Genomic DNA, 15,765 nt, shown 5'->3' with positions numbered 1-15,765 from the left:
GGCGAACTAGGTTGAATGAAACAGATCAATTAATCAAGATAAATTATAGACGAGCGTCACTGACTTTATAGAAGCATACACAATTACACAGATGGTTAGTTATAATTATAACATAGTAAAATGATAGGTGAATTTTTAAAACCAAGTGATGTCGTTAAATTAAGATAAGTAGTTGCTGAAGTGGACAAAATGCAACTATTAGGTATATATTTTTTGTTTCAGTCGCTGGGGAATCACGAGTTCGACCAAGGCGTCATGGGCGTCACTCCGTTTATACAGAATTTAACTTGCCCTGTGCTAGCTGCGAACCTCATACTCACCAAAGTACCAGAATTAGAAAAAGAGAGAAACTTAAAGAAATCCATAGTTATAATGGTCCATGGAGTCAAAATTGGTATCGTTGGATATTTAACACCAGACACCAAAACAACAGCGAGACCGAATGACGTAGAATATATGAGAGAAGTCGATGCCATAAATGATGAAGTTAAAGTCCTCAACAGCAAAGGTGTTAAAATTATTATTGCACTAGGACACTCTGGCTATGTGACTGATATGGAAATTGCCAGAGAAGTCGAAGGAGTAGATTTAGTTGTTGGTGGCCATACAAATACCTTTTTATGGAATGGCACGACCCCTGATTCTGAAGAGATTATTGGCCCCTATCCAACGTATGTCAAACAAAAGTCTGGTAGGATGGTTCCAGTAGTTCAAGCTTATGCTTATACAAAATACCTTGGCAAATTGCTTATAAAATTCGATCATCGAGGAGAAGTACTCAATATTAAAGGAAATCCCATCCTACTCGATAACACTATACCTCAAGACCCGGAAGTATTGACAATTATTGAACGGTACCGAACAAAAACATTAGCATACGACGAAGTTATTGGAAACACTTCAGTCATACTTGACGGACGATCTTGCAATCAGCGGGAATGCAATTTGGGCAATATGATTACAGATGCAATAATTGATCACTATGCTAAACAGTATACAGGGGAACACTGGACTGATACTCCGATTGCCATTATGCAGGCAGGAGCCATAAGGAGTTCCATTGCAAACACTAAACTACCACATGCTATCACAAAAGGTGATATTTTACAAGCAATGCCTTTTGATAAACCGTTAGCATTGATGACAGTGAACGCGTCAGTTCTGTTAAAAATGCTCGAGCATGCTGTTGCTGACTATCACAACATAGACGGGCCTAGAGAGTTTCTGCAGTTCTCTGGATTAAAAGTAGTCTATAATGTGAAACACCCACCCGGTGACAGAGTGGTATCGGCCATGGCTAGGTGTTGGAACTGTGATATTCCAGCTTACCGACCGATAAAAATGGGAGAAATTTACAAAGTAATAATGCCAGATATCGTAGCGTTAGGCGGAGATGGCTATGACATGTTGCCGGGATTACCTACGGAGATATTAAATTATAACGAGCTAATTTGCACGGAGCGGTATGTGAGGCGCCACAGCCCCGTATATCCCGAGATAGAGGGCCGAATTATTATAATAAATGAAGATCTCCACAAGGACACGGGAACTAATATCTACCCGTCCTTACATTATTTGATGTTAATTAAGTTAGTGATGTATTTTGTTTAGACTATTAGTGCATGCAGCTATAAATCATCCTAATCTTAATTGAAGACGCTTTTAGAATTATTCTTAGGTAATTAATAAATTGTCTCTCTTTTTAATGCATTTAAAAGTATTTTAGGTATATGTTAGCTTGAATTAGTTAGTACATTGAAGTCATTAGTTATACAGTATGTATCATGGTCAAGATGGCTCTACCTCTCCCTGTTTCACTAAAGTATTTTATCCTGTTTTTACACCTAACCGTAATTAGTATTCAGTATAACTTAATTATAATATCTATAATATGCACATTGTAGTGGTGGGTGTAGCTAGACTGTCAGTAGTTTCTAAGATGAAAATGTTTTATAAGTACTTATAGAATTTTAAATAAAAACCTTCAGTAAAATGTAACCATTTTCCTTCTGTATACCTCTATTATTTTAATACAGTTTACTGCTATTTACCAATCCTTCGGTAGTACCTATTTTCTTCTCTCAAGGTAATTTATTTATCTGTGATTTAATTAGAATATTATCGTTAACGCTTAAAATGTTTTTTACTATACACTTTTATTTGCAGTCACTTGGCAACCATGAATTCGACGAGCGGGTGGGCGGGCTAGTTCCCTTCCTGCGCAACGTGACAACCCCCGTGCTGGCTGCCAACCTCGTGCTGGACCGAGTGCCCGAGCTGCTACACGAACCCAACTTGAAGAAATCCATAGTCCTAACAGTAAAGGACACCAAAATTGGCATCATCGGCTACCTGACACCTGAAACCAAGATCCTAGCGCCAAACAACGACGTCGAATATGAGGATGAAGTTGTAGCTCTCAAAAGAGAAGTCAAAGTTCTACAGGAACAAGGAGTGAAGATTTTAATCGCCCTCGGACATTCTGGGTTTTTGGAAGACATGGAAATTGCGAAAGAAGTCGAAGGCCTAGACCTGGTTATTGGAGGTCATTCGAACACCTTCCTGTGGAATGGTGAAACTTCGGAGCAACCGGAGCAAGTGGAAGGCCCGTACCCCACTATGGTTCAGCAAGCGTCAGGCAAAATGGTGCCGGTGGTACAAGCTTACGCCTACACCAAATACATGGGGAAACTTCATTTAATATTCGATGCTGAAGGGGAAATTGCTCACTTCGATGGGAATCCCATTGTTCTAAGCCAAGATGTACCGAGAGATCCCGAAGTGTTGGACTTAGTGTTACGATATCATGAAGACATAGAACGTACAAACAGCGAAGTGGTCGGCACTTCTATGAATGCTTTAGATGGGCTATCCTGCCGCATCAAACAGTGCAACATAGGTAACCTGATAACAGATTCTATAGTACACTACAGCAAGGACCAAGGAATGTGTACTAATATAGCTATCGTTCAAGGGGGAAGGATCCGAGCTTCTATCAGACACGAACAGGGGCCGATAGATTTGACTAAAGGTGATTGGTTCACAGTTTTACCGTTTTCGGATACTTTAACTGTAGTAACTATGAATGGATCGACATTATTGCGGGCTTTAGAGCATTCAGTGGATACTTGGCGTACGGTGGATAGCACGGGCCAGTTCCTTCAGTTTTCCGGAATGCAAGTAATTTATGATTTAGCAAAACCTCCAGGGTCTAGAGTAGTGTCAGCAAAAGCAGTGGAGAGTCGGAATACATGTGAAGTGTCTGAATTGCAAGATATAAAAGAGTCCGGAGAATACAAAGTGATAATGCCTACTTTCTTGGCAGAAGGTGGTGACGGCTATGCTAATTTTGTGGGACAACCGCGAGAAATGCTATCTTATAATGAGCTAACGGCAGTCTTCGATTACTTAAGAAAAAATAGTCCCGTTAACCCGCTGATAACTGACCGCTTGATTGTTCGCAATGTGGATAGAATTCAGAAAACTGCTAGAAAAGGAAAACATTTGCCGTCAAGCGCGCATACCTTAAGCATCTATTACGAAGTAATATTTATATTCAACAGTTTTTTAATATTAAGTTTATGGTAGATAGTTATAGTTTTTAGTATAATTTAAATGATGATAACGTAAATATATCTTGACTTGATGCAGTGTCCGGAAATGAGTCGAGACTCGAGAGGTCGAGATCGAATCCTGGCCGGGGCAGATATTTGTTTGCAGATATGTAGGTACTGTTTATTTTACTTATGAAAAGGGGTCCTCGTCTTCAATGTTCCTACTTTCATTCAAACATTTTCTCATCATCAGCCAACAGATGACTGTTGTCTAGTACTTAGAAGATGACTTCTAAGTACTAGACATTAGCCTCTCTAAGCGTGCTTACATAGAGAATCGGGTTGCTGTATCTACCTGTACCGGTAACCTGATTATGCGAAAGGCGCGAAAGCCCTCATGACATTAAAAAATCAGGGAAATGCTCCGTGAGTGAGCGCTTTCGCATAATCAGGTTACCGCTACAGGTAGATACAGGGAACCCGATTCTCTATGTAAGCACCCTAAGGCACTATTGTCTTAAATAGGTACACGCATTAGTTCAGAACAGAATAAGTACATACAATTTAAATTACATAATTATAATGTATTCATAAGTATTCCTCAAGTATGCATTCCTTTACTTGTTTAATTTAGATAGGGATTTTTGAACCTTAATAATTAAGGTTTTTATTTTACCAGTACGTATTTATTTTTACTGATAATATGGAACTAACGCTTGTTTTTAATATTGATTTCATTGTAATTATTATAAGTATTGTAAGTTATAACAAATAGGAACATATAATAATGTGTGATTGTGAGTCACAGGAGAAGTTTTTTTTTTAAATACATTGTTTTAATAATGTTGCTGTTATTAATTTTGCATATTCTCTTATAACATAATTGCTATTTATTTAACGAGATCTATATTCCTAGATAAATTGGCAATCTTTGTCAACCAAAAATAAACTATGTCCTCGGGTTGCTATGATGGTAATGTACTAAAGTTCGTTAGTGCAAAATTATATTCATTTTTTTATAACTACATGTTAAGGTTTTAAAGAAAGCAACATTTAAAATAGTTATAAGCAAACATTTTTTATTTTTATTTTGAAAAAATACAAAACTTAATAATTTATAATATATAATTATGTTTAACCCTATATGTTTAGTAAGGCACTATATTGGTTAATTTTACGTAAACAGTATATTAGTCCAACTAAATAACGGAAAGTTACTTTTTTCATCTGAAATTCAGTCAGTGATATAAAAAATATAATAATTGTAACGTCTTACGCTACCTATAACTTAATAAACTTATAGGAACATTCAATACAATAATATAGGTTCATATCTGAATTTAAATAAAATTGTAGTAAAGTAATAAAATCCTCAATTTAATTAACCCAAGAACCGTCACCAATGCTATTTGACGGCAGTTGCCATCGGTAAACGTAGTGTTCAGCAGTGGCCTGAGGGCAAGAGCACACGATGCGTTGCGGCGGCGGTGCGGCGCCGGAGCGGTGTCGCTGCGTCATTTTACATAGAAATATCTGTGGCGTGCACACGATGCGCCCCGGCGCCGCACCGGACTTGCAGCTACCAAGACGAAGCGGAGGGGGGCGGGTGAATGCGTTGCGACGTCGGAGCGGCACCGCTCAGTTCTTTTGCGTCACGAGGAACGACACACGGAGCGGTATAACAACGTTGCGACGCCGCTGCGGCAAAACAACGTTGCGGCGCCGCACCGCCGCCGCAACGCACTGTGTGCTCTTGCTCTGACTGGGCTATTTGTTTCACCAATAACGAATGCAATAAATATATTTTTAAACTTTTAAAGAGTAATTAATTACTTAATTTCTCTTTTTAGGGTGGCGGTAAATGGGTTAACCTTAAGCCTCTATAAAAATTAAAATCAATTTAGATGTCAATAAGTTGAGTAAAACAAATATAATACCTGTTTAACTCAAGGATGGGATTGCATCCCACTGGATCTCCCTGTTGTACCCGTAGGGAGTGACGCCACTGAATATAGACAGGCACTGCTTGAGGCACTCCTGGCACTCCGCCAGCTCCATGCATGGGGCATACGACTCCAGTAGTTCCGCTAGTGTACACAACGGCTTATACAACTCTATGGCAGTCTTCTTATCGCCTTTCTGGAGCTGCTCCATAGAGTCGCCGTTCAGGAGAGATTCTTTAAACTCCTTCAGGGTGGATGTCATGGATTCGGCAGGCTTGAGGTGCGAGAACAGAGGCCAGTTGTTGACGCAAGCCTCGCACATGCAAGTGAATTTGTACTGTTTCTTCAGTGCCTCCTGCCGAGATTTACGGTCTTCGACCGCATGGTGGCATCTGGAAATGGAAAGAGTAAGTTAATTAATAATTAAAAAGGTGGTATGTGGAATGTAATTTAATTTAATACTCATTACAAGATGAAGTGTCTGTTCAGCTTACTCTTTTCATACCTGCTGCCTGAACAGGCACTTCATCTTGTAATGTTACTTACCCATAGTTATCAAACAGTTGCTGTCCTTTCTTTATAGGTCTAAGTGCTAATAGCACCATAGTTCCAGTGCCTAACTTGCTGTATCGGACCACATTCGGTGAGCATGAGTGGTTCAAGAGACTTAGAAATGGGTATGGTGCACTTCCAATGCACAGCTCATCAACAAAGTCCCCTTCCTTGGACTGCACATTGGTGTCAATATTGTGCATGTTGGTCGGGCTTGTCATTCCGTGCAGCAGGAGAAGACCAGCAATTGTTTCACGAATTTTCTGTGAACTGACTACGCCATCAGTTTTGAGGAAAGGGGTCATATTAGACAACAAGTGAATGAATGCAGCAGCTGTCACACATTTCTGGAAGATATCAGATATGTTTCGTTTCTCAATATTAGTGGCCAGCGTATGGACAGATGCATAGTGTGTGGAATCATAAACCCACTTGCCAGGCTCCACCTCCACATGGCCCCTAAGTTCAGAATTCACCAGTGACTCTGTGACTTCAATTGTTTTAAACAGACTAGTCCAGTCTGGATGATCAGTTCTTGCTTTAATTGCGGTTCTCAATGAAAGTAACTCCAGCTTGGAAAAGCTTTGGTATATCAAAGTGGCCATCATAGGACATTCAACAGAATGATAGGAATTCCATGCTGCTTGCTTGCATTCTTGGCTGCAATACAGGACATAGCAACAGTTCTCACATGGATACAGGTTCTCTGATCTTGACAGGCAGTGTGCACATGTAAATAGAGACTGGTTTCTCAACGCCAATTTGAAATATGGCTTTTCTTTAACTATAACTTCTCCAACTTTTATGTCATCTTTGGCCACAACATGCCTTCCCATTTTTTCAGTACACTCCACTTCTAATTTCCTGCTGGCACACAGATATCTAGGATGCCTTTGCCCAAACAGGCAAAGAGCCAATGTTACATTGTAATCCTCTTTTTCATCTTCTTTCTCAGTGGATAGTATATCTTGACATTGCATTTTGCGGGACATTAGCTTTTCTTTTACCTTAGGAGGGTAGTTCATGGTGAATATCAGTTCTATATCTTTGAGACATTTCTTATATTTTTTTAAGGCATAGAACACTGCTGATCTGTTAGCTAGAGCCACAATATAGCTCTCAGAGTATAATGGGGCATGTAATAAGGAGAGATTGTAGTACTGCCATGCCTCATAATCTTGTTTCTTCTGAAAACATTTGTTACCCTGATTGCGGTAGTCGTCAGCCACCTTCTCACACTTAGCAACTTGTTTAACATTTGGAAATATATTCAAAGATTCCATAACACCATAAACATACAATACTCTCTCATCATTTGCATTCAATGAGTTCAATTTTGATGAAACTCCTTTAATCTTTTCCTGGCTGACGAGGTTTTCAATTACAGAATCATAAACTAAATCAATTGAACTCATTTTGAATTTGTAGTTTGTACTCAGCCGAAAGTTATAGGTTGTATTTGTATAGCCGAATCTTGGCTGTGGAAAACAGTAGAAGTAAATTAATTAATAGGAAAATATACAAGAAAAAAAGTTTGATTGAACTTTACAGAAAGACTGTAAGGTGAGGTGCTAGGTGCTATATATTCTATTCTATTCTATTCTCATAGGGGGTGAAGTTCCTGTACGTGGCTCTCTCGAGTGGAACCTTTGTACATATCCCCTTGGTTTCAGCTCATCCAGCCTAGCTCCCGGGTAAACTGGAGTAGCAGGCCTGGGTGTTGTAATAGCTGAGGTAGGCGCTCTGTTGGTCCAAGAATAGATAATCTTGTTTCTGTAGTAGGTGGACAAGCTAACAGAATATGTTCAACCGTCTCATCTACTTCCTTACATGTCCTACATAAGGGACTAGTTGAGTTACCTATGGTATATAAGTGTTTATTCACGCAACAATGTCCTGTTATTAGTCCTACCATTAATGATATATTACTACGGGACAGGTTGAGTAAGTAGCGTGTAAGTTTGTGGTTGTGTGATACAATAAACGCTTTAGTTTGTCTGCAATCTACACGATTTTTCCACTCCTGATTGTGTTCAGATAGTGTTTTATCGGTGAGACATTGCCTTATTGCCTTTGATGACAGACTAATAAATGGTTCTGGCCCTATTGGTAGGGTATTTGATCCCATTCTTGCTAGTCGGTCAGCCTCGAAATTTCCTATGTTGTCGTTATGACTTTTAATCCACTGTACTGTTACATTATTTGAAATGCTTAGGTTTTCCAGTGTTCTGTGACATTCTAAAATTAATTTAGATTTTGTTACAGTTCTGCCGGTGCTATATATAAAATACCTATTGAGATTTGAGCGAAAAAAATTAACGCAGCATCTTCGGTGATATTTGAGCAGATGTTTTGAGCTAGCAACATGGCAATTTATAAATAACTTCTATTTCAAGCTCCTATCCAGTGGAACTAGAAGTCGAATAGGTTATGTTTATATCACATCCAGTATCCATGGGCAAATAGGTAATATAAATAATAACTGGGTCCGGTTCCACTACAATTTTATTGTATGTATGAATAATAATCATGAATAATTTACCTGTATTTATTGTATTTCACATAATTTTAGAAGAATGAAAAATAAACAAAACAAAACAAAATGCTATTGTCAATGTCAAAGACAAAGGCATGAATTTGACAGTTGACTTTCACTGACAGGAGGCTCAATGAAACAGCCACCAACACTATTCATTGTTCCGAGGTTCAACGCCGATTCTTGGTCCGAAAGGTTCCGGGCTATTAAAGCGATATTAAGTATATTAATACTGCAGTCAATTTCGATAAATAGGTAAAATACAAGACAAGGCCCGTACACGTAGGTAACTACTCGACGAAACAAGCATGCTATTCCAGACACGCTTCCATTTAGTTACATAGACGGCACAGCATCCCACTGAATTTCTTTATTGTATCCTTCAGGCATAAATCCATTAAATATGCTCAAACAGTGCTTGATACACTCCTGACAATCATCAAACTCCAAGCTCGGTGCATATTGCTCTAAAAGCTCTGCTAAGTCGCAAATCATTTTGTAAAAAGCACTGGCAGTTTTTTTGTCGCCCTTTTCCAACTTTCTCATGGTCTCTTTACTGAGGAGAAGCTTTTTGTATTTCAGTAATGGCTTGGGGATGTTTTTGGAAGGTTTAAGGCGGGTGAAATGCGGCCAGTCGTTGACGCATGCGGCACAGTTGCATGTGAACATGTACTGGTTCAATAAGGTAGCTTGACGTGATGTCCTGCTGTCTACTGCGTGGTGGAATCTGTAGGAAGTAAAATGATCTTTTAAATTTTGATTTACAGTGGTCCTAGCTAAGTCTATTCTTCTAAACTAACAAGGCAGTTTTGTAGACGCATTATACTTAGTAGGTAGGTACTAAGACTACTAAGCAAACGCCTTATGGAATACATAAATGGTAGGTACTTATAGGTTTTGCTTAAGTTGAGAAATATTATGTATAAGTACCTACGCACAAGGTACGCACCCATATGTATCAAACAGCTGCTCGCCTTTCTTAATAGGTCTGACTGCTAACAGCGTGATTTCCCCTGAGCTGAGCCGGTTGTATCTGGTGACGTTCTGAGAGCAGGAGTGGTTGCAGAGGCTCAGCACTGGGAAAAAGGCGCTGCCGATGCGCAATTCTTCCTCAAAGTATCCGTCCCGGGTTTGAATGTACGTGTCAATAGTATGTGCATTTGTGGGGCTCGTCATGCAATGCAAACAAAGCAGCTCAGCGACAGTTTGACGGACTTTATCAATGTTTTGCATGTCTTCGGATTTAAAGAATGTGGTCATATTTGTTAGCATGTAGAGAAACACTGCAGCCGTAACACACTTGTCCATCATATCTAGGACGTCGCGCTTCTCTATGTTAGTACACAAAGCATGCACGGAAGCGTAGTGCTTGGCATCATAAACCCACTTTCCCGGTTCAACTTCCACATGACCCCGAAGTTTCGTATCTGTTAAAGCCTCCGTGTCTTCTATTGTTTTAATTAAACTACTCCAGTCCTTATGATCGGTTCGAGCCTTGATTACTGTTCGGAGAGCTAGCAACTCAATATTATTAAATTGTAGGTCCACCAACGAGGCCGTTATAGGGCACTCAACAGAGTGAAAAGCGTCCCAAGCGGCAGTTTTGCATTCACGACTACAGTAGAGATCAAAACAACAGTAGTCGCACGGGCTTATGTTATCCGCCGTTGCGAGACAGTAACTACAGCAAAATAATCTCTGATTTCTCAATACAATCTTACAGTATGGTTTTTCTGTGATAAGAACTTCTCCTGCTTTGATATCTTCTGATGCCACAAGATGCCTACCCATTTCTTTACTACACTGTACATGAACTTTTTCGCTAGCACATGGATATCTAGTATTCCGTTGGCACAACAACCGGAAAATATGAGAATAATCCTCTTCTTTATATTGATTTTCCGAAGGTAGCATCTTCTGACATTGCAATTTTCGATTAATTAATATTTCTTTCACTTCCTTAGGGCAATTCATTGAGAATATGACTTCTATATCTTCGAGACAAGATTTATATTTCTTCAACGCACAAAATACGGCAGATCTATTAGCTAAAGCAAGGATATAGCTTTTCGACTCTAATGGAGCATGGAGCAGAGAAAGGTTATAGTACTGCCACGCCTCATAATGTTTTTTATTCTGTAAGCATATATTTCCTTTATTTCGATAGTCATCAGATACTTTGGAATTCTTTTTAACTTCACGTATAGGTGGAAAAGCTTGTATTGACTCCATCAAGTCATAAACATACATGACTTTCTCATAAAGTGGTGTTGTAGACATCAATTTCAATGTTGCATCAGCCAAATTATCGTCATTAATAACTTTTTCCGTTACTATGCTATAGCATGCCATGATTGTAGTCATTTTCAACTTGTTCTTGAGTTTTTGTATACCGTTTAGAAGATCGTTAAGATTGGTATTATTAAACTGTCTTGCTGGGACCTCACAGTAAATAAGGAATACAATTAACTACTATTCTGAAATCATTACACGAAGGCACAGAAAGAAGGTAAGTTCGTTGTTTCCTTCGGTCGTTACATATAATATAAGTATACCTACGTCGAACCAGCTCGTCGTTGAATCTTTATTTTTATGTTGAGGATAGCTTTATTGTGTAGGTAGTCGAGTTGAGGCCAGTGGAATAATTATATTGGTGTTTCCTCTATGAATTCGTGAAGGTTTTGAGCGAGTAGCCTCAATGCTGCTCATAGACTGATTAAAATATTGTGTTTAGTTTAGATATAGGTAGTTTAGATTCATGGTTTTGTTTACTGTGGGTGCTGTGGTTTGAAAATGTCTAAACATTCTTTGACAAACACGCAGGTTCATTGAGTATAGCTTATAGCACAGAGAAAAAAAAACAAGAGTATAATTTTTTCCTCGGAATAAATTCCCCATTCGCGGAACAAAAACTCGAGGGAAAGGTGGAAAGATCGAAACTTTAATCATCATCAGTCCTCATTGAGGAAGAAATTTAAGCAAAAATCAGTCTGCTCTATGTATCGTCCACTAATAAACAGGATAGGCAGCGCTACAAAAACTGGATTAATATTGTACCTATACACATAAGTACAGGTAAGATCAGTATAATTAACTACCCCTTCTAATACTTTCACCCACCCTTCCCTCGCGCCTCGTCCATTGATGGTGGTTACTAAACACTAGTTGCCTTGGTTACGAAAGCCTACCCCATTCTTTCTTGGCCACTGGGCAAAGACGAATAACTAACTTAGAACTTATGAAATATTTGTTTAAATATTGTTTTGTTTTCATAGACGGATAATCTAGAACAAGACCATTACAAGATTATCGGTAGATCTAGCACATGTAGACTCTGACCTTGTGTGTAAGTTATCGATTTACTTTGGAGTGCAAATCCATCAACATGTCTCACTTTGCCACTCCATTTATAGTGGTAAATCTTGGATGTGAAATGATTTATGTGGTCGAACAGAGATTAAAAGCTCAAGATATAGCCCCTGATAAATCCGACCGAGGTAAGAAAAATACTGAAATGTTTTTAATATATAATCTATCCTCTTCTTCTACTGATCTTTCTATCTATCTATTGAAATAAGCCAGAAATTAAAGTCTGTCAGTCTGTCTACTGCGTCTTACTGCTCATATTACTAACTTTAATATTTTCCATTATCTTTTCAGTGCTTACAGACATAACCACAGTGCTTCTTCATCCCAAACTACTGGACGAATTGTTTGTTCCACAACCTGTGGCTACCCACGCCGTCATCAAGCAATTACTACGAGAGATTTCCGCCACCTCCATCATGAAACTAGACGACTATTCAATGAGCAAACTATGGGATTTGATGACTATGATTTTTAAATGGCAGATGTCTATAACGACGAACCAAAATATGTTCGACATCACACAACGACACTTGAAAAATGTTTCGTTGTTATTACCGCAATATTTTCCGAAACCGATCATCGAGCAAGCGATGAGGAGGTTTGAGGCACTGTCTCAACAGTTCTCCGATGCCGACTACAACTGCCTCCGCAACACCATGATATTATGGTTTTCGGAATACCATACAAAAATATCGGTGCTACTGCGATTAGGCCTGCAGAGGAAAGACGGCACTTTCAACTTACCAGCTTCTATAAATCCACGAATTTTAGAAAATCTAGGCGAAAATATCTACAAATATGATAACAAGAAGAATCCAGTTGAGGAGTACGCTAGTAAATGTACCGACACCCAGGAAATAAGTTGTCTTCTAGCCGCCATAGAGAGCGTAGCTACTGACAAAAAAGTTATAGAACTACAGCTTCCTATTGAGCTGGGAAATTCTAAGAAAAAAGTATTGGAGATTAGCAGGAACACCCAGTTCGCGAACATCAGTACGAGTGTGAAAGCCAGAAATAGCGATCTCACGTTCACTCCTGAAATAACAAAGTCTCCACAGGAAGACCTCTTAGATTTATTAGATAAAGAAATTGAATAAACATTTAAACTACTAAAAACTATACCCTTTTCGTCTGATCCTTTAAAAACGTCTGTACGATTGTTTTATCTGGTCGTAAAGCACCAAATTCTTTAATTTAGAGGTTTTAAAACCTTACCTTTAAATTTCCTGGGTCAGCAAGTTGAAAAGAAGTCATTGTCGCTGCCGATGCGCCCCTAGAACATAAAAAACGAGCTTTACAAAACATGTAAATAAAAACTGAAATAAATACTTTTTTTATTAATTTACTTACCTACTTATTGTCTTCTACACTTCTTCTTCTTCTTCTTCTTAAATAAATCAGTAAAATAATATTTGTTGAGTTGATTAAGTAGGAATAAAATAAAGGGTTGTATCACAAAAGTGATTTTGTTTTCAAGTGAAAAAAGTTCTTTGAATTTACGGACAGAGATCTTATAATACCACTACCACTTTCGGATCACATTGTATTTTGTTAAAATTAATAATAATTACTTTAGTCATTATGTATGCCAACATCTGTTTTATTGTTACCAAACCTTCTCTTCCTCTATACCTATTATTTACAAAAATAGAAAGGCTAACACAATATTTTCTCATGACAATAAGGGCGGCTTGCAGAAAAGAACCCCTAAGCATAGCTTTATTAAACGTTTCTTAAGACTAAACTGATTTTTATTTAAAACGACTTAAAACTGTCTTGCGCCATGGTTTTTCTAAAGCGATTTAACAAAACCTAGTTTATGATATCATTCAATTTCTCATTCGGTCTATACGATTCGTTATACACTATTTGATTTAAAATTTGATAGTTTCCAATGAAGTGGGCTAATATTTTGGGTGAAATGAAATATACTTGTCGTCACATGTCAGTCCAGTCACCGAGTGTTACTGTCACTTGATAAACAAACAACCGTGTGCAGTTACCGAAATATAAATACCTAATTGATAAATTATAAAAATGGAAGGTAAAAAACACCAACGGGCACCCAATTTTACATGTGACGAAAGTATGCTTTTATGTAACCTCGTAGACACATATAATTTCATAATTGAAAATAAAAAAAAACTGATGGTTAGACCGTAGCCGAAAAACAGAAGGCTTGGAAGATGCTGAGGAAAGAATAATATAACGACAACACCACTTATGTACCCAGAACTACTGAGAATTTACTGGTAGGTACAAAAACCTGAAAACAAAGACGAAAAAACAGCACTCAAGTGAAAAAATGCAGATCTCAAGTAAGTTCTATTATTATATCTAGCCATATGGCTACTTACAAAATAAAATTGGCAATAAATTGTATAATAGTAGGTAATAAAGTATGTAGGTAGCTAGAGTATTGTGATTTACTCAAATTATTATTTGGATTTTTATGTTTGCAGATATACCTACCTAGATAGCAAAGTTTTAAACGCGTCTGTAGTTCAGACAGTGGAGCTCCATGGACAAGACTGGGAAACGGTGTCGGCTGATGTTAATCTCCCCCCAGAGGAATGCCAAAACAACATTCAATATTTTAAGTAAAGAAGCGAAACAATCATCAAGCAAAATAAAACAACAAGCCATATTTTAAGATTTAGATATAATATACAGTGGTAATTAATAATAATAAACATGTTTTTAAATCAACTGGTGTTTGGTACTGGTGACGCTATAACCTTGCAAAATAGTTATTGATCAGCAAAGTTCTTGCATTGTTCCCAGACTGTAAGGCACGAGGAGGTTGGTCTATATAGATTGTTGTGGTATTTTTTGTAAGACGAAAGCTTTATAAATTCATCATCTCGATAAGCACAAAACAAATCTGTTATTTTGGTAGTTAACCCTCCTATAAAAGTAAGGGGTATTCAAATATTCAATCATTTCTTTATCGTCGTCTGAATAATGTTGTCCTAAGGTACCCCAGTGGTACAGAGGGCCTTCACGAGAGTGCGCCACGCCGTCCTGTCCTCAGCAACCGCTCTGGCCTCCGTCCAGCTCAAGCCTTGCGCTCGCAGCTCGCCGTCCACTGTGCGTCGCCATGTGTGCACAGGGCGACCGCGTCTCCGATGGCCTCCTAGCGGTTTCCACTCGAAAGCGATGCTTGCCATGTTATCGGCTCCCCTTCTTATAGTGTGACCGATCCATCTCCATTTTCGCAATGCGATTTCTTGCTCTATGGGCGACTGTTTGCACACTTTCCACAGGTCAGCGTTCCGGATTGTGTTCGGCCAGAAGATGCGGAGGATCGACCTCAGGGATTTGTTGACGAACACTTGTATTTGGTTCATCAATCCCTTAGTCACTCTCCACGTTTCACAACCGAACAGCAGAACCGACTTCACCACGGAGTTGAAGAGGGAGATTTTCACGCGACGCTTGAGTACGTTGGAGTCCCACACCGATCTTAAGTGTGCGAAGGCAGCTTTCGCCTTATTTATTCTAGCTGCGACATCTTCGTCTGCCCCACCCTGGCTTGTGATCGTGCTGCCAAGGTACACAAAGCGAGGAACAGACTGCAGGCTCTCGTTATCCAGTACAAGTGGATCGGTCTCGGTCTGAATAATACATTTTTGATATTACCGAGTAAGTTAACTAGAAATTCTAATTACTAACAACAAAACAACCAAAAATAATACTTCAAACATTGCTTTTGACATTTGACAAAGAAGTTAAATCTCGATTTACGCGTAAAACCGAGATTTTGCCGGTTTAATTTTGACGTTTCTCTAAATCGAGATTTGACACTAAA

General features: G+C 38.6%; 4 protein-coding genes and 1 long non-coding RNA gene across 7 annotated transcripts in view; 3 read left to right on the top strand and 2 right to left on the bottom strand.

Annotated features, from left to right (window-relative positions):
- Positions 1 to 4,398, top strand: part of LOC105383238 (protein 5NUC) — a 30,013-nt gene extending 25,615 nt beyond the window's left edge. The window contains exon 4 of one of the 2 annotated variants that reach the window (XM_011553265.3): positions 2,167 to 4,398. In XM_011553265.3, the coding sequence (XP_011551567.3) occupies positions 2,167 to 3,588 (1,422 nt within the window). In that variant the 3' untranslated portion in view covers positions 3,589 to 4,398. Of the gene's footprint in view, positions 1 to 222; positions 1,999 to 2,166 lie in introns of those variants that run through there. The other variant, XM_048623716.1, reaches the window with a different exon arrangement.
- A 215-nt stretch (positions 4,399 to 4,613) lies between these two features.
- Positions 4,614 to 8,720, bottom strand: LOC105383239 (SET and MYND domain-containing protein 4). 2 transcript variants are annotated; one of them, XM_011553267.3, is made up of 3 exons: positions 8,592 to 8,720; positions 6,044 to 7,527; positions 4,614 to 5,889 (listed from the first exon to the last, which is right to left on the bottom strand). In XM_011553267.3, exons 2-3 carry the CDS (start codon positions 7,462 to 7,464, stop codon positions 5,496 to 5,498), a joined length of 1,815 nt encoding a protein of 604 aa, XP_011551569.3. In that variant the 5' UTR covers positions 7,465 to 7,527; positions 8,592 to 8,720; the 3' UTR covers positions 4,614 to 5,495. The 2 variants fall into 2 exon arrangements, with proteins under 2 accessions (XP_011551569.3, XP_037972966.2); XM_038117038.2 differs by lacking the exon at positions 8,592 to 8,720 and adding an exon at positions 8,341 to 8,526.
- A 195-nt stretch (positions 8,721 to 8,915) lies between these two features.
- Positions 8,916 to 11,310, bottom strand: LOC105383240 (SET and MYND domain-containing protein 4-like). The gene is made up of 2 exons (XM_011553268.3): positions 9,535 to 11,310; positions 8,916 to 9,312 (listed from the first exon to the last, which is right to left on the bottom strand). The coding sequence occupies exons 1-2, from the start codon at positions 10,947 to 10,949 to the stop codon at positions 8,922 to 8,924; spliced, it is 1,806 nt and encodes a 601-aa protein (XP_011551570.3). The 5' UTR covers positions 10,950 to 11,310; the 3' UTR covers positions 8,916 to 8,921.
- Positions 11,311 to 11,549: 239 nt separating this feature from the next.
- On the top strand, positions 11,550 to 13,176 carry LOC105383242 (protein OSCP1). The gene is made up of 2 exons (XM_011553269.3): positions 11,550 to 12,082; positions 12,246 to 13,176. Exons 1-2 carry the CDS (start codon positions 11,971 to 11,973, stop codon positions 13,049 to 13,051), a joined length of 918 nt encoding a protein of 305 aa, XP_011551571.3. The 5' UTR covers positions 11,550 to 11,970; the 3' UTR covers positions 13,052 to 13,176.
- Positions 13,177 to 13,648: 472 nt separating this feature from the next.
- On the top strand, positions 13,649 to 14,663 carry LOC119693678. The gene is made up of 2 exons (XR_007266759.1): positions 13,649 to 14,272; positions 14,417 to 14,663. It is a non-coding gene; the product is annotated as an uncharacterized LOC119693678 (long non-coding RNA).
- The last annotated feature ends 1,102 nt before the right edge of the window (positions 14,664 to 15,765 follow it).

This window comes from Plutella xylostella, chromosome 3 (assembly GCF_932276165.1).
Source record: "Plutella xylostella chromosome 3, ilPluXylo3.1, whole genome shotgun sequence".
Taxonomy (NCBI): Eukaryota; Metazoa; Arthropoda; class Insecta; order Lepidoptera; family Plutellidae; genus Plutella; species Plutella xylostella.
Note: the sequence above shows the minus strand (reverse complement) of the source record. Positions and strands in the feature narration are given on the sequence as shown.

Excerpts from the sequence above, each read along its gene's own strand:
- LOC105383239 (XM_011553267.3), bottom strand. The coding sequence starts at position 7,464 with ATGAGTTCAATTGATTTAGTTTATGATTCTGTAATTGAAAACCTCGTC. Across the intron at positions 5,890-6,043 it reads CAACTGTTTGATAACTATGG|ATGCCACCATGCGGTCGAAG; the intron begins GTAAGTAACATT and ends TTCCATTTCCAG.
- LOC105383240 (XM_011553268.3), bottom strand. The coding sequence starts at position 10,949 with ATGACTACAATCATGGCATGCTATAGCATAGTAACGGAAAAAGTTATT. Across the intron at positions 9,313-9,534 it reads CAGCTGTTTGATACATATGG|ATTCCACCACGCAGTAGACA; the intron begins GTGCGTACCTTG and ends TACTTCCTACAG.
- LOC105383242 (XM_011553269.3), top strand. The coding sequence starts at position 11,971 with ATGTCTCACTTTGCCACTCCATTTATAGTGGTAAATCTTGGATGTGAA. Across the intron at positions 12,083-12,245 it reads CCCTGATAAATCCGACCGAG|TGCTTACAGACATAACCACA; the intron begins GTAAGAAAAATA and ends TTATCTTTTCAG.